General features: G+C 34.6%; 1 protein-coding gene across 4 annotated transcripts in view; it reads left to right on the top strand.

Annotated features, from left to right (window-relative positions):
- The window catches only part of PTPN2 (protein tyrosine phosphatase non-receptor type 2), a 94,065-nt gene extending 72,122 nt beyond the window's left edge, over positions 1–21,943 (top strand). For 2 of the 4 annotated variants that reach the window (XM_025429588.3, XM_049111886.1), the window contains 4 exons: positions 798–1,007; positions 2,832–2,984; positions 8,984–9,165; positions 14,066–14,854. In XM_025429588.3, the coding sequence (XP_025285373.1) occupies positions 798–1,007; positions 2,832–2,984; positions 8,984–9,165; positions 14,066–14,273 (753 nt within the window). In that variant the 3' untranslated portion in view covers positions 14,274–14,854. Of the gene's footprint in view, positions 1–797; positions 1,008–2,831; positions 2,985–8,983; positions 9,166–14,065; positions 14,855–14,956; positions 15,043–21,576 lie in introns of those variants that run through there. The other 2 variants (XM_025429590.3, XM_025429592.3) reach the window with 2 other exon arrangements.
- The last annotated feature ends 1,586 nt before the right edge of the window (positions 21,944–23,529 follow it).

The raw sequence follows: 23,529 nt of genomic DNA, 5'->3' as shown, positions 1-23,529 counted from the left end.
AGGAAGTGATAGCGAATGCCAGGCAGGCTTTAAGAGACAGGAAGCATTTAGCATATTGGTAAACCATTTTAGCACATCAGCAAAGTCCTATAAACAGTTTTAGGATTGGAAATTATTACCAGGGGAAAAGCAGCAATTAGAAGAACAGTTTCAATAAAAAATATAGATTTTTTAAAAATTAATTCTTGAGTTGCTCTTCTGAGCCTATGTAGCAAAATCTACAAGATAACTCATATAATGAGAAAAATTATATCTAAAAATGTTGGGCATTCTTAAAAAAGGAAGCCATTGAAGAATGTAAAATTATACTGGTATGATTTTTTAAAAATAGAAGTGGGAAAACAGGAACACTCATCATGATGTATGAATTAAAATATTGGCAATGTATATGGTATATAGGTCAGTGGCTAAGAACCCAGACTGCTGCTTCAAATTCTGGCTTTGCCTTTTTCTTAAATGTGTCACCTTGGGTAAATTATTTGACCATTGACGTTAATGAGTTATCTCATCTGGAGAATGAGTTTTATTAGGATTTGTTGTATGGATTGAGTTAATACATAAGCTTAGAACATGCCTGCAAAATAATGTTTTAGAAATGTTAGCTATTATAAATAAATTCCAAATTCTTCTGAAGAACTCCAAACTTGTGTAAGTGATTATCAAAACAAACTTTATGGTACAAAGTCCATAAGGATTAAAAGTATTACACAAAACACATTCTCTCTGAGGTAGGTTTTTTTGTTTTGTTTTTTAAGAAAAATTAGAAACTAACTTTTCCCTTGATTTTCACTTTTTAGAGTGGTGAAACCAGAACAATATCTCACTTTCATTATACTACCTGGCCAGATTTTGGAGTCCCTGAATCACCAGCTTCATTTCTCAATTTCTTATTTAAAGTGAGAGAGTCTGGTTCCTTGAATCCTGAGCATGGGCCTGCAGTGATCCACTGTAGTGCAGGCATTGGGCGGTCAGGCACCTTTTCTCTAGTAGATACCTGTCTTGTTCTGGTAAGTGCTTCTTATGATCTAATTTTAGTCTTGTTTAATTTTTTATTTTATTTTTTATCAGCAGAAGTAGCTCTAATGTCAGTATCCCAGAACTGTGATTTTTAAACTTCTGCCTTCTTTAGAAAACCTAAACAAAATTTATTTATATACCCTTTATAACTGCCTCTTATTTGTGAAGTGGTGGGGCTCTGTCTGAGAGGATTCTTAGAGATCTCTGAGAAAGCTTTTTCTCCTGGTAGCTTTATATTAAAGAATAATAGATTTCCCTTCTTCCTTGTTTTTCAAATATAAATTGATATGTAATATTGAATTCCTTCCAGCTCAAGCACTTTATTTCTCTTGCCCTTAGTTCCCTTATTTACAAGCTAAGGATAATGATACTATTTTATTTTCCCCATAGGGTCGTTGTGAGAATTAACTGAATTAGTACATTAGAACACTAAGAAGAGACCCTAGTGTTTTCTAAGCACTCAAAAAATCTTAGTATTGCTATTTCCTTGAGATTCCAATCTGTGCCCCTGATGGCCGGATTCTTTCTCCACCAACCCATTCCCAGCTCCACCTTGATACAGGCCTGTGCCTTTTCTTTTAGAAGAAAAGGTCCATTTTTCCTTACTTGGGATTTAGGGCATCTCTAGAATATAGAAATGGTTGAGTCTGTATTCCTTTACAACTGTATTGTATTACTTTACAACTGTATTGTATGATTACATACCATACTGTATTCTTTACAGAATGTATTACTTTACAACTCTGCCTATATGTAATATAATTAAATCAAAACCTGTATTGTTACGGGGCACCTGGATGGCTTAGTTGGTAGAATGTGCAACTCTTGATCCTGGAGTCATGAGTTGAAACCCCATGTCAGGCGTAGAGCATATTTAATTTAAAAATAATATAATTTTTTTTTAAAAGATGTTTAAAAGAAAACTGGGTTGGAGCACCTGGGTGTTTCAGTCAGGTAGGTGTCTGACTCTTGGTTTTGGCTCAGGTCATGATCTTGGGATCGTAAGTTCAAGACCCAGGTTGGGCTCTGTGTTCAGTGGGGAGACTGCTTGAGATTCTCTCCCACTCCCTCCGCACCCCCCACCCTTCACATTCTCTCTTAAGTAAATAAATAAAATCTTAAAACTGATAGTTACATTAAAGTGAACTTCAACACATTTAAAGAAAACTCTGTTCACTTAATGGTGAATGACTATTAAAAACTGAATTGTGTATTTGTGCCTCTTTCCTGCCAGACATAACTTCCACTTTTTTCTTTTTCAGTTGGGTTGAGGGTTATGTTAGTTATAATACCAGATTGATAGTCTAGGGCTGATGCAGTGACTTAACGGTATCATTGTGGATCTGGGATCTTACTATCTTGTCCACCATCTTTAGATGGCTGCTGGACACAGACGTGAAGGCAGAAAGGGCACTGGGCAAAAAGGTTTGACTTCTGCCAAGACTTAAAAAAAAGAAAAAAAAAAACACACTAATTTCCATGGATTTATCTTTACATTAAGCTAGAACGGGTCATAAATCCTTCCTTAAGACAAACACTGGCCAAAGTAAATAAGATTACCATGATTGGTTTGGAATCAGTTGTATATCAGCTAAAGGCCTCCATATACTGCTCAGACAGTTGAGGTGTGGGGAAGTTGGTGGATTGAGGTAGCTGTTTTGTACAGAAAGAGTTACAGCTACTGTGGTAACTTCATGTTCTTGGGGAGGGGCAAATTGCACATTGCAAAATGCTTTGCAGCTAGCTGTTCTGTATTGTTTCTCTTTCTTGGACTCTACAACAAAAGGCTTGAATAATTTTTACCTTTCTTACAGATGGAAAAAGGAGATGATATTAACATTAAACAACTATTACTGAATATGAGAAAATATCGAATGGGACTTATTCAGACACCAGATCAACTCAGATTTTCATATATGACTATAATAGAAGGAGCAAAATTTATAAAGGGAGATTCAAATATACAGGTAAACTTTTTTAGGGAAATAAATAATACCTGTGTATTATATAGGATTAGCATCAAATAACTGCACTCCATTTAAGCACTTGTTTTCTCCCTTTGTTCAAAAAAGCAAATTTAAATTAATGTGAAAAACCCAGCTGGCCATCTTAAAATTGCAAAGTTTAAGCTCACTTCCTCATGTGTGTTTCAGCATCATGGTAAATCTTAGATGCCTTTTACTCAAAAGCCCTAGTGGGAACAAGATTTCATTAAAGAAAGTGAAATTTTCATGTAAGGAGGGTTTAAGCATTTAATCATTAAAATAAACCAGATCATTTTGGTAATTTTGGCACATTAAAAAGGAATTCTACATAAAATTATAGAATACTCAGTTTATGTAATGTAATAGATTCTTATTAATTCTTTTAACAGTGAGCAACTCCAGTACTTACAGCCAACATAATGAAATTCCAGAGAAAGAGAAAGTTCTCTGTCTGTGGTTGGTGGCTATACTCTTTTGAAGATATTTTTATTCCACATTTGCAAAAACTAAGTTCAAAGACTGATGATCAGAAATCTGTGTTATGTACTAATATAAGATACAGAATAGAAACAGAAGTAACAGACCCCCATTTCTTGTCTGATCTGGTCACATAGTATTGCTCATAGTAGATCTAATGTCTGTATTTCTCTTATGAACACATATAACTGCCTCTTTAATTTCTATAATTACTAGGTGAAATAGTATTCTAAATAAGCCTTCTTTAACTCAAACCATTTTATGATAATGATAATGGAATTAAATATAAGTTAAATGTGTAGATTTCAAAGACATGAAAATAGTCTTAAGCAGTTCTGTTTCTCAGATAACTTTTGTTCTGATCATTAGTATTGTAACTATTCAAGACAAACTATTATCAGTAAAGCTTTAAAGTTTTGTTAAAATCTTGCCATTTGCAACGACATGAATGGAGCTAGAAAGTATAATGCGAAGCGAAGTAAGTCAGTCTGAAAGACAAATACCATATGATTTCACTCACATATGGAATTTAAGAAACAAAACAAATAAGCAAAGGGGAAAAAAATAAGAGAGAGGCAAACCAAGAAATGGACTCTTAACTATAGAGAACAATGTGATGGTTACCAGAGAGGAAGTGGGTGGGGGGATGGTTTAAATAGGTGATGGGCACTTGTGATGAGCCCTGGATGATGTATGGAAGAGCTGAATTATTGTACCCCTGAAACTAACATAACACTGTATGTTGACTAGCTAGAACTGAAATTTAAAAAGTTTCATTTAAAAGGGTTTTTTTCATATCTTTAAATAGCAGTAAGAATAATCTTTAATGAAGAAAAATATTTCATCAGTCCATAAAATACTCAGCATGTAGATTAGGCCCACAAAACATGAGATCCTTCTTCAGAAGTTAGACCTTGGGAACCCTGGGTTTGCTTGGCAGTGAATAATGTGATTCAGAAGTAAAAGTTATCTCAAATGTATAAGTTTAGGACAATCTCTCTCTCTCTCTCTCTCTCTAATCTCTGTGAACTTCTCTCCAGTTTAAATCAAGTTGAAAAAGAGTTAAATGGGTATACCAAACCTTTTTCACACATTTGTAGGTTCCTTGGTTTTTTGTTGCTTATTTCCTGGATGTTCTTACAGACAAATTGTAGGGAAAGTATACTGTCCTTTGGATAGTATTCCTTCTGCCACTTTAAAATTTTTTCAAGTTTCCTTAGTTTCAGAATATATACTTACTCACTTTGAGGATCTACAGAGATGAGTTTTATGGCGGTCTTTATTATTATGATGGTGTAGTTTGTGGCTTGGGAAAGTTCTTTCTGTTTCAATGTATCTGGTACAGTTATAGCCATCAGAGTCTCTTTGTAGCTTTATCCAGCACTCCTTGTAAAACCCAAGGCATTCTCTGCCCTTTCATCAGGTAGGACGTTGGAAAGGTCTCTATTTTTCAGTACTCAGGATCAGAAAAATCTGTTACCCATTTGGAGGGGTCGATTTCCACAGAAATAGTCTTAAGCCTCCTGTAATTTATGTGTGGCTGTAATATTTTTTATTTTAAGGATAATTTAATGAGTATATGTATATTAATGAGTAAATGTATATGGATTTGTTTATTTTACATAGATCTTTTTCTCTGCCTGGAACTTTGCTATCCAATACTATAGCCATTAGCCACATGTGTTATTGAGTACGTGAAATATGGCAAATCTGAATCGAGATCTGCTTAAAGTATAAAACATACACCAGATTTTGAAGATTAAATATAGGGAGAAGTAGTATAAAATATCTCAATTTTTAAAATATTGTATGTTCAAATGAATATTTTTATATTGAATTAAATAAAACATTGTTACAATTCATCTTTTTTTTTTAAAAAACACAACTACTAGACATTTGAAAATTGTATGTGTGGCTACCATTATATTTCATTGGGCAGTACTGTTCTAGAACCTTAGCTTAGAATAAAAGTCTAAGAGAAGTAAAGTTCTCTGAAATTCTAAATCATAAGGTCTAAAGTTAATGTAGAAACCTTAAATTGCATGAATATAACTGTGACCTATAAAAATGTTTCTTTGACATGTAAAGATAGGATAGCCAATTTATAAAAAGACTCTTCTTTCTCTCCATATGTCTACCTCTTCCTCTTTACCTCTGAATTTTGGGAAAAGTTAATATTTGTAAGAAGAAAGAAAGGAGCTTCTTTCTGGTGTGAGCCCTGTGGCCAGGAGTGTGGGAGGGTGATGTTTCCTGAACCTCTGTATCTTCAGAAAACTGTCTGTTCAACAGCACCTGAGCCATATTTCTTTGTTTCTTGTACTTTTTCCTAAAGGGAAAAACTAAAGGGGCATCTATCTTCACCATCAGCCTTAATTTAGATTTATATTATGTGAGTGGTATTTTCATTGGATACGGTTTTATGTTAATTTTTCTGTGAAGATTTCTGACATATGTAGACATAAAGTGTTCTAGAACCTGTTGAGATAAAAGAGAGCTGTTAATATTCACATCTAAAGTGATGGTTTCTGAAATTAGTAAATACATGTGTTTAAAATCACACGCATGTATTTACTTTTGGAAATTTCTAATGATCTTTACCTAGATAAATAGAGGTAATTTCTTGTCGTCTCTAGAAATATATCATTTACCTTACATTTTTCTTGGCACAAGGTTGGGCATAAAAAGACCTTGTAATTACTAGTATTATCACTTATTAGCACACTCCCAGTATCCATATGACAGACAACCTCACAGAGTAACATATCTAGATTGATAATTCAGAGTTGATGTTGTAAGACCTCTAACTGGTAATTTGAAACAACTAATAAAGTAATTACAGTGTGTTTCAAGTTTAATGACAGGACTTTAACTGCTTCTTTGAAGGACTTTCTTCAGTGAGAAATGAGTGGGGTTGCAGGTGGTATGCAGAGAGCATTGCTCATAGCAGCATGTGACATGTGGGAGTGTGGTTCAACATGAGTATAGGTTTAGGAAGATAAGAAACTCTCAGTCCAGAAAGCCGTACTCCAGGCCTCAAGATGAGAGCTTGAATGAAGTTGTAGCTGAGTGCAATATTGATTCCTTGACTTCCCAAGTCAGCAGTGACAAGCCAAGACAGGTGACTCTGGATTGTCAGCTTGCTGCTTTGTAGGTTACAGAGAAGGCAAAGTTGAGTGAGTTTGCTGGCCAGAGATGTGGCAAAATGACAGTGCTTTTTTTTTTTTTTTTAATTCACCACCATTAAATATCTCCTATTCTCTATCCCCTTCCCTTGTGCTAAGTCCTTTTCTTGTTGACAGATTCTGAATTTGTTGCATATTCTGGGAAGTAGTCCAGTGAAACTTGACTTTTGTCATTGTCTTGTTTATTGACATTGTTGAGTTTTGTCCAACTCTAAGGCCAGGTTGTTATAACTAGGTCCCAGTGAAGAATCGAAATTTTAAAAAATTAAACAGCCTAAATTTTGGAGGCAGTTTGCATTTTTTTGGGGGGAGGATCTTTATCTGGTATATGAAATTGATGAAATTTTCAGAGATACAGATAATCATGAAGAATTATAGCATTAAAGTTTTGGCCCATTTGTTAATTAGCTGCGTGGCATGGGCAAGTTACTTCTATGCTGTTAACCCATCTCATCTGTAGAAAGGGGATGATAATAATAAGAGTACTAGCACCTACCTCCTGAGATTCTTCTGAGGATTAAGAGCTGGTGCAGTTGAAGCATTAGGTCAGTGTGGGTATAGTAAATGTTTGAGAAATTTCTGCATGTGCATCTTCAATATACAAATCTAGACTGAGTAACAAAAATGTAAAACGAGAAGAAAGAAAACTGACATAATCATCTAAAGTGAAAATACCTACTCTTAGTTCCATTATAGCAGTCTCTCAGGTATTGGTAACATATTCTTTCTGGATATGGTTTGCATCCTCTTAGGTCCTTGCTCAGGAGAGGTGGGTTCCATCCCATTGTTTCTTAAACTAAGTTCAGAGCCATTCTTTTCCTTGAGGTCTACTTCCTTTCTGGCCTCATCTCTCAGAGTCAAGCTCTACATGTTCTTCATTTCTACCAAAGCTCTACACGTTCTTCATCTTCTACCAAACTGACCTACTCACTATCCTCCAAATGTAGCAAATTACAGAATTTTACATTCTCTTTTTGTAAATCAGCTACTATAAAAGAGATATGTTAACTATGCATCTTAATAAAATAGCTATATATGGGAAAGGTGGAGTGTGGTAAATGCCTTTTTCTTTTTAAAATTTCTTTGTTGTAGGATAATGAAATAAGATAGGAACTAACTTATCAGTGTTATCAATGAATTTTTCCAAAGACTTTTTTTCCCCTACAATCTAAATATACAAGTGCTGTTTTTAACAATGCCATTTTGTACCAAAGCAACTCCAGGGAAAGAGTGTTTAAGTTCCAAACAAGTATAAATTGCAATGTTCCATCTGTGTTCGAAATAATTAAAGTCTTCAGGCAATAAGTTTATAGAGTCTTTTATTCATAAGATTCTAGACTCCTTGCTTCTGTGATAAGATCTTCAAAGAGGGCCACCCCTGTCCATACCAGATCATTTTGCACCAGTGTCAGAGTCCTAGATAATCAAACCATTGGCTCTCACTGCCATCTTTCCTACTCTTACTATTGGCAGGGAGTTGGGTGGTTGTATTCCCAGCCCTTGAAGGACTTGAGGAACCAGAGGTCCCCCCATGGTGAAGTTATACCTGCCATCTCCCACTCTGGCTAGCACTTTGTCACTGCCCCTCATCTTCCAGGGGCTGAGATATACTTTGCACCACTTCCACTCTTCCTAGGGATGGTGGCAGTGAGAGCAAAGGAATCTAACATTTGCTAGACATGGCGCTAGGCATGTTATGTCATTAATCACTGCAGGCTTCCAAGGTAAGTGATGACGGCCTGTTTAATAGATGAAGGAAATGGAATTTCTCTTCATCTTGGGCTGAACCCCACCTCTTGAAGTCTAGACATGCAAGCGGAGTTTTTCCCACCTGGTGGTGGGCTACCTGGAGCTGCTAGCATACCTGATAGGAAAGAACAAAATTAAGGTCCTCTGGCATCAGAGAGAACTGCCTGGAAATCTTACTGTTGTTTCTCTTACTGTTCCTCACTGTTATTCTACTGGCAGGGAATAAGGAGATGCCAGATCACATTCAAGTGCCATCTTAGTCACTGTTTCCAGTGTTAACATACCTGTGGATTAGGAATCCAGCAGAATCTGGCTCTAGCTAAAATCTCACTTATCATGAATATTTTGATGAGGTCCTAGTATAGTTTGTCTCAAATAGGTTAAAGTCTACTTACTTTCATTAAGACTATTATATTCAACTGCATATAGCCATGTACATAAATATTAAATGCTTTATTATTTTTTAATAATAAAGCTTAAAATAGGTAACATCTCAATTGATACATCCTTTTATTTAAAGAAAAATAAAATTTTAGTGTTTGTATTGGTTTTTCACTTCTCTTTCCTACCTAGAAACGATGGAAAGAACTTTCTAAGGAAGACTTATGTCCTGCTTTTGATCATTCACCAACCAAAATAATGACTGAAAAATACAATGGGAATAGGATAGGCCTGGAAGAAGAAAAACTGACAGGTGACAGATATACAGGACTATCCTCTAAAATACAGGATACGACGGAGGAGAACAGTGAGAGGTAAGCTTATGGTAATAACATGCTTGAAAAGATGAAACATTTTTCTTTCAATAAGGTTAGTGGATATGAACTAATCTAGGCCCTTTGTTTATTGAATTAATGTAGCTATTCATTTATTTATTACCTAAGGGTATTTAAGTAGTATATGATGACATCATCGATCTCAAAGAGCTTTCAGCCCTATTAAAGAAGCCAGTACTTACAGACAGAAACCAGTTGGAAAGTGGTTTAACTCAATTCTAATTTGAGTGCTTAAATTAATACAGTTAAATGCTAAAATGTATAATAGGATACGGAAAATAAGTGGTACAAGTATTAGTGTTCATACTGTAGTTGTAATGTAATTGATAATGTGCCTTTAATGAAATTATAAAATATTTAAATGAATATTTAAACTTCATTCCATTATTGAAAGGGGAGAAGCCTTTAAAAAAACATTACCCAAAATGCCCTTTTACACTTTTCAGGAGTTTTGAATCCATATGAATGTGTAAACGATTTAAGTTTTTAAATTAAAATGTTTACATTTCTAAGGCTCTAGTAATCTCCCACCCATTAGGAAGCTGGTATCCTAAGGTTTGAGTGAATGAGTGTGTTCACTTCCCCTCTTCAGTGCCTCTTAGAGATGTTTTCTCTCTTCTTTTTGTCAAATATGCTTTTTATTGTGGCACATTTTATGTTTTAGTCCTATTTGTTACATTGCAATGTTGAGGTACCATGAAAATTGTTGAGGTCTCCTGTAGATTATAGTAGCTTCACTTATTTCCCCAATTTAAAAATTACCTGAAATCTTATGAAAGGTAACATTGCAATAAATACAGATATATGTGTTGTTAAGTATTCTACTGAAGAGTTCATTATGACTTAGCAGTATTATTCCTTATTTATGGCTCTAGTGGTTTTAGTCTATAAGCTAAAGCATTAAGATGTTATTCCTTCCTTCATCATAAATATAATAGTTTTAAATCAAGAAATGTTTTAAGTTACCTTATCTTTTTCAGTAATAAGATCCTCATGTTCCTAATGTTGTTTTGGCTAGTACCATGTGCAAAATTAAATGGAAAACAGGATTGATGATTGAGTCAGTGTCCTTAGTTGTCGAGTTTTAATTTTTAAGGACACAAACCCCAACAAGGTACATCATGCATTGTCCAAGTTCCATAGTATCGAGCTCAGGAAAACCACTCAGGAATTACAGAGTGATTGAAGAGGTGGTTTTATTAGGGGTGAGGGGGTGGTGTGTATATATGCTGTTTGTTGCCCCCCACCCACAGGAGAGAGGAGACCACATCATGCTTGAAAGCAGAGACAGAATCCCAGAAGGAAAGTAAGGATTTTGAGTAGAGAAAGCTAGTTGAAGGAGCAAGGTTGTAGAAAAGTAAAAGCATAAAGATTGCTGTGAAAAATTGTATTGTTGAGTCTTAATAAACTTTAATACTAATCTATAGTTTTGTATTAGGGAGGCTAATAAAATCAAAATCTTACTGAAAGAATTTCAGTTTCAAGAGAGTAGAACACAATACTTCATTTTCTTTCATTTTCATGATTAAATATCCTTCAAGGCAGTTTTTTCCTATTGAAGGTCACATTTCCACTGTCTTGAAATCAATTTAGTGAGCCATAAAAAGAGCATTTTTAAAATAATAGGATAAAATAAAATAGAAATTAGAGTTTGAGTTAGAGAATAAAATAAATCAGTATCATAGATAATAACTAAGTATTTTAACATTTTTATGTATACATAATATATAAATTCTACATATTAACATAAATATTGTGTATGTGTATAAATATGTCTTGGTGTACAGTTACTTTGTTGTGATGGTAGGGTATTTCTTGCTGTTAAGGTTTAGCATCAAAGCTTAAAAGCTAATGTTCTCAATTATAGTGCAACCCATAAGCCCAGATCACTGAGTGAAGAACCATTCAGATAAATGAGAAGTCAGGTTATTTGGATCCTTCTCCTATGTGTTTGCATAGTGTGAAGTATGCCTGTTGAAAGCTGTATGGGCAGTAACCTGCTATGTGTGCCACAATGAAGAATTCTACATGCTCTTCTGTAGGCAAGGGTCCACAGGAGTCCTTTCCTGCCAATTTGTGGGTTTTGATTACATAACCGTGTAGGAAGACTTGGGCAGTTTATCATGTAGACATAATTTCCTGAGGCCAAACTAGGTATAAAGATTTTATTGTATCACAAATGGAGAGTGGTTTTTATTTCTCTGGAATTGCAGTCTTAAACTAAGTGATGCCATCTCTTGGTACTTTCATTCCATTCCTGAAAACATATGTATAGTACATTTTTTAAAAACAAGAATCTCTATTCCATTAATAATTTTAAATGGGAAAAATTGTGTTCTCAGCCCAACCAAAACCATAACCAATTTCTCTAAATATCATAAAAATCCTCTTTTAAAAATCCTCTTTTAAAAATCCTCTTAAACTGCTGTTTATTTGAAGCACTAATTACATAATCATGTGACACTCCATGAACTCCTATTGGGTTTATATGGTAAATATCAACACTGAATAAAAATTGTAATTATCCTCTGTATTGCAATGAAAAAAAATTTTTTAAGATTTTATTTATTTATTCATGAGAGACACCCAGAGAGAGAGAGAGAGAGAGAGGGGTAGAGCCACAGGCAGAGGGAGAAGCAGGCTCCATGCACGGAGCCCAACATGGGACTCAATCCCAGGACTCCAGGATTACGCCCCAGGCCAAAGGCAGGCGCTAAACTGCTGAGCCACCCAGGGATCCCCACAATGAAAATTTTAAATGAAATAATCTATTCAAGAATCCACCTAAATTGGAACCTGGTTGCTTGGTGGCCTCAGGCTCCTGACAGAAACAAATACAGGGACCCATGGAAGTCTGGCCCCTTGGATGGGACTCTGTATTCTTTTACATATTTTATATATGCTTTGCTTTCACTTAAATACAACTTAATTTTTTTTCACTGATAGATATACACGTGTATTTGTACATGTGAATTTTAAATTCAGAGAGTGAATTCTGAGTAATAATTTTTGCAAGCCATCATAGCAAATATTCAAAGTTCAGACAGCCAAAGATACCTGGCTATATGATAGGTAAAATGAAGAAGACATTAGAAATCATAGGGTACACAGAGACAGGCAAAATAGAGTCCCTGAGTTGCAAACATATTTAGGGGGTAAAATAGGATCCCAAATTAGCAACATAAGTAATTTACTGTAAGTTAAATGCTGTTAAGATAAGAATAGAGGGGCTCTGGAGGGAGAAATTCAAGAACAGAATTGAAATGAGAGGACTAGAGAGAGGAGAAGATTTCTAGTTTAGAAGGGAACAAATTTGGAGAACAGCAAAAAAAAAAACAAACAAAAAAAACAACAACACTTGAGCAGGAACAAAGTTGTGCACGGCCGGTGAATACTGGCTAGTTTTTGTGTGCACAGGTGTTTTCCAGTTCTCTTGGGAATATACCTAGGAGTGCAGTTGCAGGGTCATAAGGTAACCTTAGATTTCACATTTTGAGGACCTACCTATTTTATGTAGCATCTGCATCCTTGTACATTCCCACCAGCAGTGTTTGAGGGTTCCAGTAGTCCAGAGAATTTGAACATTGATAAAATTACCTAATATATAGTCGTTATTCACGTTTCTCTAGTTGTCTAAAAAAATCTACCTTATAGCTTTATTAAAAAGTAACTTTGAGATATAAAGTTCACTCATTTCGCTTGATGGAATGAGCACTGGGTGTTATACTATATATTGGCAAACTGATAAAAACAAATTAAAAATAAGGTTCACTCATTCAAAGCATATACTTTAGTAGATTTAGCGTATTTACGAAGTTGTGAAACCATCATCATAATCTAATTTCAGAATATTTTCATGATCCCAAAATTTCTTTAGCTATTTAAAGAAATAATCCAAGATATAGTCAAGGATCATGCATTGTATTTGGTTGGTTTGATTCCTTAGTCTCTGTTAAATTGAAATTGTTTACCACTTTCTCTTTTTTCCTTGCTTTGACCTTGACATTTTTGCAGCTGCTATACCAGTTGCCTTTTAAAACACTCCACAATCTGGATTCCTCTGATTGTTTCTCATTATTAGATTCAGGTTAAGCATTTTGGCGGGGAAAAAAGTTGGCTTTTAATGTAGTACACTGAAAAGGCATTCAAGATTTTTAATCAAGCTACAGAACCAGAGAGCTAGACTGTAGAAAAATTACTCTGGTGATAATACTTAATTCAGAGGTTAGGTTTTTGCTATATTATAGGCAATAAGTGAAAAGAAGAGATAGATTTTGTGGAAGTTTTTTAAAGTGAAGAAATAATAATTTACATGTTAGTCATTGGCCATTTTTTACAGTGTTCTAGGACCATGTGTCTTGGGAGCCTGAGAGCTTCCGTTGGAACAAACGTTCTGTGGATGTGAATAGGAAAATGGAAGCCAGAAATATGTGTGGACAAACAGCAATAGGCATCCCATGATAGAATCTTTACAAAGTATTAAATAGATAGCTTTTACCAGTGACCTTTGACAAATCACGTGTAAACATTAAAGGGCCTTAGATGCCAGGGACTCTTATCCCCCACTTCTTCCAGCTGGTTAGCAAGAAAGAAAGCTGACAGCCACCAGCTCCCATTTCAATGAAGAAAGCACCATGCTTATTTTCAGGTCCTCCAAAAAGTATTTATTAGTTGAATATTGTACCAGAAATTGTTGATGAAATATCAGAATACATCTCTAGACCACTTGGAATATTGAAACTCTCCCTCTTTTTTTATTCCAGTGTTTTAATGAGTTTAAAAATACGGGGTTTAGGGGGCAGGTATTTGGGCTTTGGTGCTCTGTATTAAAGTAATTAAATCCTGCCATGAACATCCTTTTGTTTTTATTTTTTCCTAGCGTTCTACGGAAACGTATTCGAGAGGACAGAAAAGCTAACACAGCTCAGAAGGTGCAGCAGATGAAACAGAGGCTAAATGAGACTGAACGAAAAAGGAAAAGGTGGTTATATTGGCAACCTATTCTCACTAAGATGGGGTTTGTGTCATTCATTTTGGTGGGCGCTTTTGTTGGCTGGACACTATTGTTTCAGCAGAATGTCCTATAAATAAACAATTCTGCCCAGCAAGCCACTGCACTAGTAGGTGACAGTGTTGCGTTAGTCCCAAGGGTTTGTCTCTTAGCAGACTCCTTGCATCCCAGAAACAGTGCAGTAGAATAGACACCAACCAGATAAATGATATATTCAGACCCCAGCCCAACATCTCAGGGCGCTATCCCCTAACTGTAAACGGCTATCTGAAATAAAGACTTGAATACTTATTGAAAACTGGTACATTTTGCAACTGTATTCATACATGTTAAGTGTAATATTTCCTGATCAGATTGAGAAATCCTTTATCACAAGGATTTGTTTATGGAGGCTCTCTGGATTTTAACCTGCACTTGATACAAGCAATAAATATTGTGGTTTTATCTACATTATTACTGGAAAGAAAATGACCTTTAAATAATGCGTGTAATGTATAATGTACTGTTGACATGGGCATCAACATTTTATATTCTTAACCATTTCAGGGTAAATATATTTTATAAGTATCTATTTAATCTTTTGTAGTTAAATGTACTTTTTAAAAGCTCAATTTGAAAAATCTGTTAACATAAAAAATAAATTGTGTGTTGATTCAATTGTACTGAATACATTTTCCTAAAGAGAAATTTGATATGAGCAGTTAAAACTAACTCTAAGCAGTTTTTATTGTATATTTGCATTTCTTTTATGTTTTACAGTTTTCCCAATTTTAAAAAGAAAAATAAAGAAACAAAAATTTCCCTAAAAATTTCTTTGAAGGAATACTCCTTACTGGCATAGTCAGGTAACATTTGGTCGAGACTTTGTAAAGAAATTGGTTTCTGTAAAGCCCGTGATGAATACTGTTTAATTTTCATGAAAATGTCTATGTAATTACCCTAATTTATAATTAGGGTAAATCATACTTAGAAAATAAAAATAAGGAGCAGCATTTTATTATACATCATTTCAGTTTACTAGACTGAAGTTTTGAAGTAAAATTTTTTTCAAGTTCTTTCTATTCAATAAATAGTATGATGATGTACAAACCTGACCTTGTCCCTTTAACTTCTTAATGGGTATTTTTAAAGCATATTGTTTTAAAGCATATTTTTAAAGCATATTGAACTTAACTGCTCATTTGAGTGCTAGCCTTCTTCAGATCCCAACATTCCATTCAGTGTTTAACTTAATTTAAACTTTAAATAGTTGTTATAGATTTAATTGCTAATATAGTAAAATCACATTATTTCAGTGGTTTTCAAGCCATGCTCATTGGATTTCTGAGGGGTCTCCGAGAGGTGGTTGGAAGGATTCCAAGCTACCAGCCTATACTTTCAACCAGACCATCTCTATTTTTCCTATTTTATACATTACATACAATCTCTGTATGAGGTGTAATTATTTTAAGGGGACAGTTATAATTTTTAAAACAGTTTGAAAACCATTTGTATAGATAGGTATTTTGAATTGTTTTGAGTAGCCTTCTTGAATGTGTTGAATTATGCTGAAATCTGAAAGCAGGATGTAGTTGGTACTACATATTAAATCAGATTTACATAACTTGTGCCTGTGTCCTAATTCAGTATTACTGTGTCCTGTAACCTTTAAATGGAGAGGAGGTAAGAGGGACTTTTTTTTTTTTTTTTTAATGTCTATTTGCACTAAACCTGTGTTCAGGTACCAGGACCCGCCATTATTGGTTTAAAACCTTTCTAATTTTTCTAATTTGCCTTGGTTTATATTTGTAAAATACAGTATATTACTCTGTAAGTCAAATACGGATAAATCATACTAAATTTCCAACTGAAGATAGCCTTGCCTTAAACAAAAAGGCAGAGACTTCTTACAGGAAACAAAGGGTGTTAATGACGCACATTGCCCCTTTGCAGGGTAAATGTGCTTCACTGGATTCAGGATTTTAGCTTTGCTGTTTGTCTTCTTTCTGTTCTCTGACTGGTGTTTGTTGTCATATATCTTAACATGATACTCAGTGAAGTAAACATTTGTTGATGAACTTCTGCAAGGGTTATTCATCTTTCCTCCTTTCAAGCAGATCCTGAAGGATAGTGTGTTAAGTTTATACCAGTAATAATATTTTTGGGGTCCATGTATTAATTATTAAAAAATGTGCTGTAGTGCCCGAGGCCATCATCTTGACCCTTTATTAAGTGGGAAAGACACAGGGCTCCTGCCTTCTCAGGTAGCAGCCAGAGGACAAAGTTAGCAATCCACAATAGATTCTACATTTTTACAAAATTTGTGCATCCTTAAGTCTTCCTAATATTTTCTAAATATAACAGACTTTTTTTTCGATATAACAGACTTTTAAAGTCAGTTGTGTAGTTTGATTTTAATGAGGTAGTGTTATTTTTTGAACAGGGAAGAAAAAAAGATTTTTAGAAAACCAGAGGCTTTATTATTTCTAAGAAAGGATATTTGCATTAATATATAGTACATTCGTGTTCATATGCCGCTACTGATAAACTGACAGCAGTCTGACTTAATGCCATCTTCTCTGGATATACCAGCTGGTTATGTATCTGTCTCCAGGTTTAGCTAGGTATTCTATGCTGGCCTCTTAACAGTTTTAATCTATGCTCGCATATATGGAACATGTAAAAATATAATTCTTCATTTTTCAGTTTATCCATATATAAAATAAAAATAATACCTTTTCTTGAATTCTTAGATGATTAAGAAAAATGTAGTGTCTTAAAGTGTATAAAGAACTTTAGAACAATATAAAGATCATTCCTCATGTTTAGGGAATACTTTATAATATATGCTCTGTCCTTTTCCTATTCTATCTTCAAATTAATACTGTGTATTAATATTTCTACCAGAAAATGAACAAAAAGAGAAAGGAAATAAAATATTGACTTTTTTTTTTTTAAATAGCTCTGCTTAACAGGTATGTCACAAGAAGGAACTGTAACTCTTAATTTTATGTGTATTTGTGCTTGTCCCCTTCGTTTCAAATAAACTAGAATTGATGGTATGAATCAACAAATATGTATTGGTTTGAAAAGTAGTTTATGATATGAAACTTTTTATAGCAAGTCCTTCTTTGCTCTCCGTGTCAATTGAGAATGGTGGTTGTAATCATTTATTGATCATTTACTATGTGCCAGGCACTGTGCTAATAAGCACTTTAATAGATTATCCCATTTAATCCTTACAACAAGCTTTTGAGGTAGATGTTGTTATTATTCACCCATAATCAGCCTGAGACTTGACAGTTCCACATTCTTTTATGCTGCTATTGTTGAAAAGTCTCCTATATGTAGTATATTTTAGAAGTAGGTTATTCTCAAAGACAGACTTAGCTTTTGCAAGTCATTTCCCTTTTAGAAAAATACATCTGACTAGATTCTATGTAAATAGACACAGGCCAGAACCTGATTATATTAGAAATACTGTCATTAACCTTTGTATACTCTACTTCATCGAGTACCTACATCCCCAAAGTGCCTGCCTGGTTATTGTACAGATTTTAAAATCTAGTCTGCCTTGATTTTTACTTTGAGACACAAAACTTACAGAGGTTTTATTTTAATGTAATCTACTATAAGCCTGGTGCCATTAGGTATATCATCCATGTCTTCTGTGTTTAGGCAGAAGTCTAGTAATCACTCCTTCTGTAAACATCGATTGATTTTTTTTTTGTCCAGCGGTCAGTCCACGTGGATTTGTTGCGGGCTTAGGGAGTAAGGAAGGAGCAAGGGTGTGAATCTCTAGTCTGCTGCATCCCAGTAGTGCGGGGAGCTGAGGTCAGACCTTGGTGCAGTGATCCTGGTCTGAAACTAAGGTGTTTCTGTGTTCTCATTTCTGTGTCAGCAGATAATGAAGTTTCTCTCACTTTAAGAAATCTTTAATTTGGCCTTATTTAGAGGATAGAGGCACAAAAGCTTACAAATAAAATTTTGAAAGTAATACTCTTCCACAGGACAAAACTAAGTTCTCCTGAGTTAATTTCCCTGGATGATTTATTCCAAAATTGACCTGTTTCTTAGGTCTTTTTCCCTAGTTCATTTGTTTGGATTTGATGTTTTCTTATACTTATTTTCAAAGCAGTATTTATAGGACAGTATCACCAACAGCTCCTATGAGAGTGAATGAGTATTTTAGAACTTGCAGCTCTCTTGTTCCATTGGATACATTACGTATAAGTGATGACATGCCTTCATGGGAAGAAACTCGGGTTGTTTAAGCTGCACAAAACCTGCTCTGCCTGGGCAGGAATCCCCAGTCCAGATACTGCACACTTTAGGCTATATTTCATGTATTCACCGTAATATAGCTATTCTGTTGTTCATCCAGATCTGACAATGTAAGCTTTTAATTTAGGAATTTTAAGTTACTCACTTTCTTGGGTAGTGTTTGAAAGAACAGACTCCTAGGAGAATGGTAGAGTTTGGCCATCTCATTTTTTCCTTAGCAACAGGAATTTTCTGAATATTTACCACATTCAGATTTCTCCAAGAACACCCAGTTCTGCACAGGTGCTTTTCCTCAACACTCCTCAGAGAAATGGTTATCTCCTTTGGCTACTGATTTCTGGAAACTTCTTTGGGGAGAGTTTTTTTCCTCACTGCCCTTTATTCTGTCACAGAGCATTGCTAAGTGGAAGCAGTGTATCAGACAAGAAGCTTGAACTTGGTTTGAAAGGCTTTGTCTTCATCAGTAACAACCCCTGACAATGAAAAAGTTTTAAAGAGCTCTGACCATCTCTGAAGTCTGCTGGGAGAAGGAAAAGTTCAATCTTTTGAACTCTTTCTATTTTGGATTTATAATATACAGCAGAATAAAGGAATTGTAGGATATAGTGACAATATACTTACAGAGTCCAGTACTGTCTGGTTTTTCATTACATAGTGTATTTTGGGAAGTTATAAGGAGAATTGCATGGGGATTTTTTTTCTTTATGGAGACCATTTTTGAAAGGACATCCATTCTTTATTGTTGCTCTAATTTGACAGATTTTATAGACAAGAAGGTGTTGGTATTTCAAATTACTACCATAAAATCATTGAAGTTATTTTGAGTTTGGTGAATTCGGGAGAGGGAAACTAGATAAGTTTGTTTTGTCTGTAAGGTAATGCTTTTGCTCACCTTACAGAAGGTTTTTTGATTCTTTTCAGTTAAAAAAAAAAAAAAAAAAGAATATCTGGTGGCAAAGAATACTTTGGATGCAGTTTGACTTTCTGTTACTTCAGATATGGAGCCAGCTTGGGAGGATCATTCTCTGTTTGTAAGCCTGGCCCAGTTCCAGAATAAGGGCAGTGGGCAGTATGTGCAGGCTGCTTTCTCCAAAGAAGGAGGCAAGCATGGCTAATTATTCCACTTAATTTCTTTGAACCCAGTTTACTTTTGACTTATTGAACAAATCAGCAAAAAAATGATTCAATTGAACATATTTTTTCCTAAAATAAAGCCCATTTGTCTTCAGTTTTGCAAATAGATACGTTTTATAAAAGTTAATACTCCCAGTGATTTTACCTTATTTTCTTATCCTTCAGAATAATATTTACAAAGAAAAGTGAATTTTAAAAAACACTATTAATTTTTTTTAGTTATTACAAACAATAGTTTATCCTTCATAGGTGAATCTCTGTCACCGTGCTAGGGAAAACAACAGTGTATGTTGGACACTTGAAGTGCTGCCAGTCAGCTGACCTGCATAATCTAAATTGAATCTGCTTCATACCTCATCTAGATGCATCACCCTGTTTTGAAGTAAGAAAACCAGGTCAGAGAATAAGTAACTTGCCCATGATTGCACGGCTATTACATGAGAGCTGAAATTCACACCCCCGTCTGTAGAATTCCAGTAACTCCAAACCACATGCTGCTTCCATTATGACATGTGGACTCTGTTTTTTTATGGAATATTCAAATATTTAAACAGAAATAATTAGACTGCTACTTTAACTTATTAAAATTCAAAGTAGTGCTTTTTTTTTTTAAGTCAACCAAGTCAAACTTTACCTCCAAAAAAAAATTGTGAAAACAGTCTGCACTGCCACTGAACCAAAGAAATACTGAAACGTCAGAATATTCTCTAAACCAGACGATTATTTCATTCACCTTGATTGATTGAATGGAGTTACTTTGATGAGCAGATTTTCTGAATGTGTGGGAAATAAATACGTATTTTGCAGCAGAGTCAGTAAGAGGTCCCTTTCCTTACTTCCATCCAATGTGGTGCAGGGTTCATTAGGACCATGCAGTAAGCACCTGTAGTAGGTTTTGTGACTTGCAGACATCTATCTCCTTAGAAGGTTTTCTTGATACCTTGACATTTCTGTGTCAATGTTGGACAATAAAAGAAAAGGACTTCAGAACACCACCAGGTGCTTGGTATTATTCTTTAGTAGGAAGAGTCAGTAGTCAGGAAGAAGCCCAGTTTGCAGTATTTTGACGGTTTTTTGACTGTTTTGGGGGTATGTGTGGGCATGGTTTGTTTATATTCCTATTTATATATGTGGAGACACAATGACAAGTATTTACGTTTGGGGTTTTTTTTGTTGATGTTATGGTGAGGGAAGTCAGGGGAAGAACAGAAATACCATTTACCTCAAAAGTTCAGTTATTTGCAAATATTGTGAAATACCATCAAAAACTGCACTTAAAATAGTTATTTCATCTGTTGCTTAAGTTCTCTTTCATCTTTACTTTTCAATATTAAAATACAGTAAGTCTGTCAATTATTTTATGTCTCTGTTTTTTTTAATACTTTAACTTAAATCATGTCACTTTGGTTCTGTATTGCTATAATCAGTATTATCCTTCAGGACCAAAAGAAGCATGCTGCTAACAGTCTGATTTAAAGATTTAAGCCAATTTTATGTTAAGCCATTACATTCATAATATTTTTAACAGTATGATACAGTGGAGGTTCAAATTGGATTAGACTTTTGCATTGAATTCCAAAGTATTGGTAAGTCTAGCACATGCCATAAAATCTTGTGAAACTATTGTGGCTACATTTTTAAAACCTTTCCATCTGTCAGTATCTCACATGGAGGTCATTTCTTGAGTAATACAGGATGACCTGAGAAATTCAGAGTTAGTAATTCTTTAAAAAGTCATGTAAGTTATGGTGCTTTAACATGAGTCTACCTCACACCACCAATTCTGTTTGAAAATTGAGTATGTAAGCAGATTTACCAGGATAACAGTGAAGCACTTAGTGTGGATGAATGTGACATGTTGGAATGTTTTTTAGTTGACTTTTTATTTCACTGTTAGTCCTTTTATGTTTGTGTGTATCTGTGTATGTCTGTGTGTTTGGTAAATATGAATTGAATAGATGACTTCTTATTTTATGTTTTAGGCCAAGATTGACAGACACCTAAATATTCATGACTTGAGAATATTCTGCAGCTATAAATTTTGAACCATTGATGTGCAAAGCAAGACCTGAAGCCCACTCCGGAAACTAAAGTGAGGCTTGATAAACCTGTAGATTGCCTCACATTTGTCTGTTTACAAAGTAAACTTTACATCCAGGGAACGAAGAGCATCACCAGCAGAAGACTGCAGAACCCTCTAATTTGATGTATTGTTAAGTTTTTTAATACATGTATGAAATGTAGAAAGATGTAAAAGAAATAAATTAGGAGAGACTACTTTGTATTGTACTGCCATTCCTACTGTATTTTTATACTTTTTGGCAGCATTAAATATTTTTATTAAATAGACTATGTTGGTTTGTGTGCATTATCTTAGGTCAGCTCTGCTTCAGATAATGAATGTTTCCTTAAAGGTTTACTCTCACTTTTTTATAACTTAAATTGACATTTAAATTGAAATTGGTTCAAAATGCTGGTCACTTGCTTTTTGAGATCTTTTTTAGTTACTTATCAAATAGTCTTCCTATCAAAATAGGTTAGGTGAAAGCACAAAAGAAAGTTAGAAAAAAAAAAGAGTATTCCTTTTGTTACTTAGAAAAGTATTTATGGATAATGATGTTATCCATTAATAATAATGGTATTAAATTATTTTCAAATGAGTACAGCAGTTCAATGCGGTTTTTAAAATCACTGTGTTATTCTGTGTTGGATGTTGTGCTTTCCTCATTTTCTATTATAAAGAGACCAGAGTTCTTCCTGAGTGAAGCTTTGGCTTCTTTACCATTTAATTTCCCAACCAAGTGATGAGTCTGGGCTAAATATCCAGTCAGTTGTCAGGTTACTGGTGATATATTCTTGTTGTCTAGACAAGACACTCAAGCCTCTGTCACATGAGCATCACCTTAACAGTCTAACAAACTCATAATTGTTTTCATTTTGCCAAATGTGAAAGTTTGATAATACCATTCATTGAATATATCTGTTTCATCTTTTAAAAATGTAATGACTCACCTTATGTTCCTTTTGCCTTGTTTTCCAGCATTTTTGGTTTATTTTAGGAGTAAGCAAACTTTCAGTCCCTGGTAAATCTTTCATAAAGAATGCATGTAAGGTCCATTATACCACAAAGTAATACAGCAAGATAATCTTTTTGTGTCAAGAAAGTTCTTGAAGGTCATCTACACTCAACTAACTGCTTCTATTTCCCATTTCCCATTTACCCTTTACCCACCTAGTGTCTGACTTTCTCCTGCATCACTGCAGAAATGACCCAGGATAGTCATCTTAGCTCGTACTACAGCCAGAGATAGTTTACTCTTCAGTTTTTACCTTAACATGATTTCTTGACTTCAAAGGAGCTCTTTGAAGCTTTCTCTTTTGACTCAATAAGACCTTTCTCAGCTTTCTTTGCCTCAGTTTTTCTGACTCTTGATTTATTATGGTAAGGACACTTAACATGAGATCTACCCTCAACAAATCTTTAAGTGTGTAATAGATTATTCTTGACTATAGTTACAGTGTTGTATAGCAGATTTCTAGAGCTTTTTCATCTTGCTTAGCAGAAATTTTAAGTTTGTTGAATATAATTCCCATTTCTTCCTGTCTTCCTCTCCCCAGCCATTGGCAGCCACCATTCCACTCTGATTCAATGAATTAGACTATTTTAGATATGTAAATAGAATCACCCAATATTTGGCTCTTTTTTTAAATTTATTTTTATTTATTTAGTATTTGGCTTTCTGTGACTAGCTTGTTTTACCTTCACATAATGCTCTCAAGGTTTATCCATGTTTCTGCATATTACAGAATCTCCTTTTTTAAGGCTGAATAGCATTCCATTGTATGTATACAGTTGACCCTTAACAACACAGGGGTTAGGGACACTGACCCCCCCCCCCATGCAGTCAAAAGTTTGTGTGTAACTTTTGACTCCC

Source organism: Canis lupus, chromosome 7 (assembly GCF_003254725.2).
Source record: "Canis lupus dingo isolate Sandy chromosome 7, ASM325472v2, whole genome shotgun sequence".
In the NCBI taxonomy this organism is placed as follows: Eukaryota; Metazoa; Chordata; class Mammalia; order Carnivora; family Canidae; genus Canis; species Canis lupus.
The sequence above is the reverse complement of the archived record's forward strand: the minus strand, read 5'-3'. Positions and strand labels throughout refer to the sequence as shown.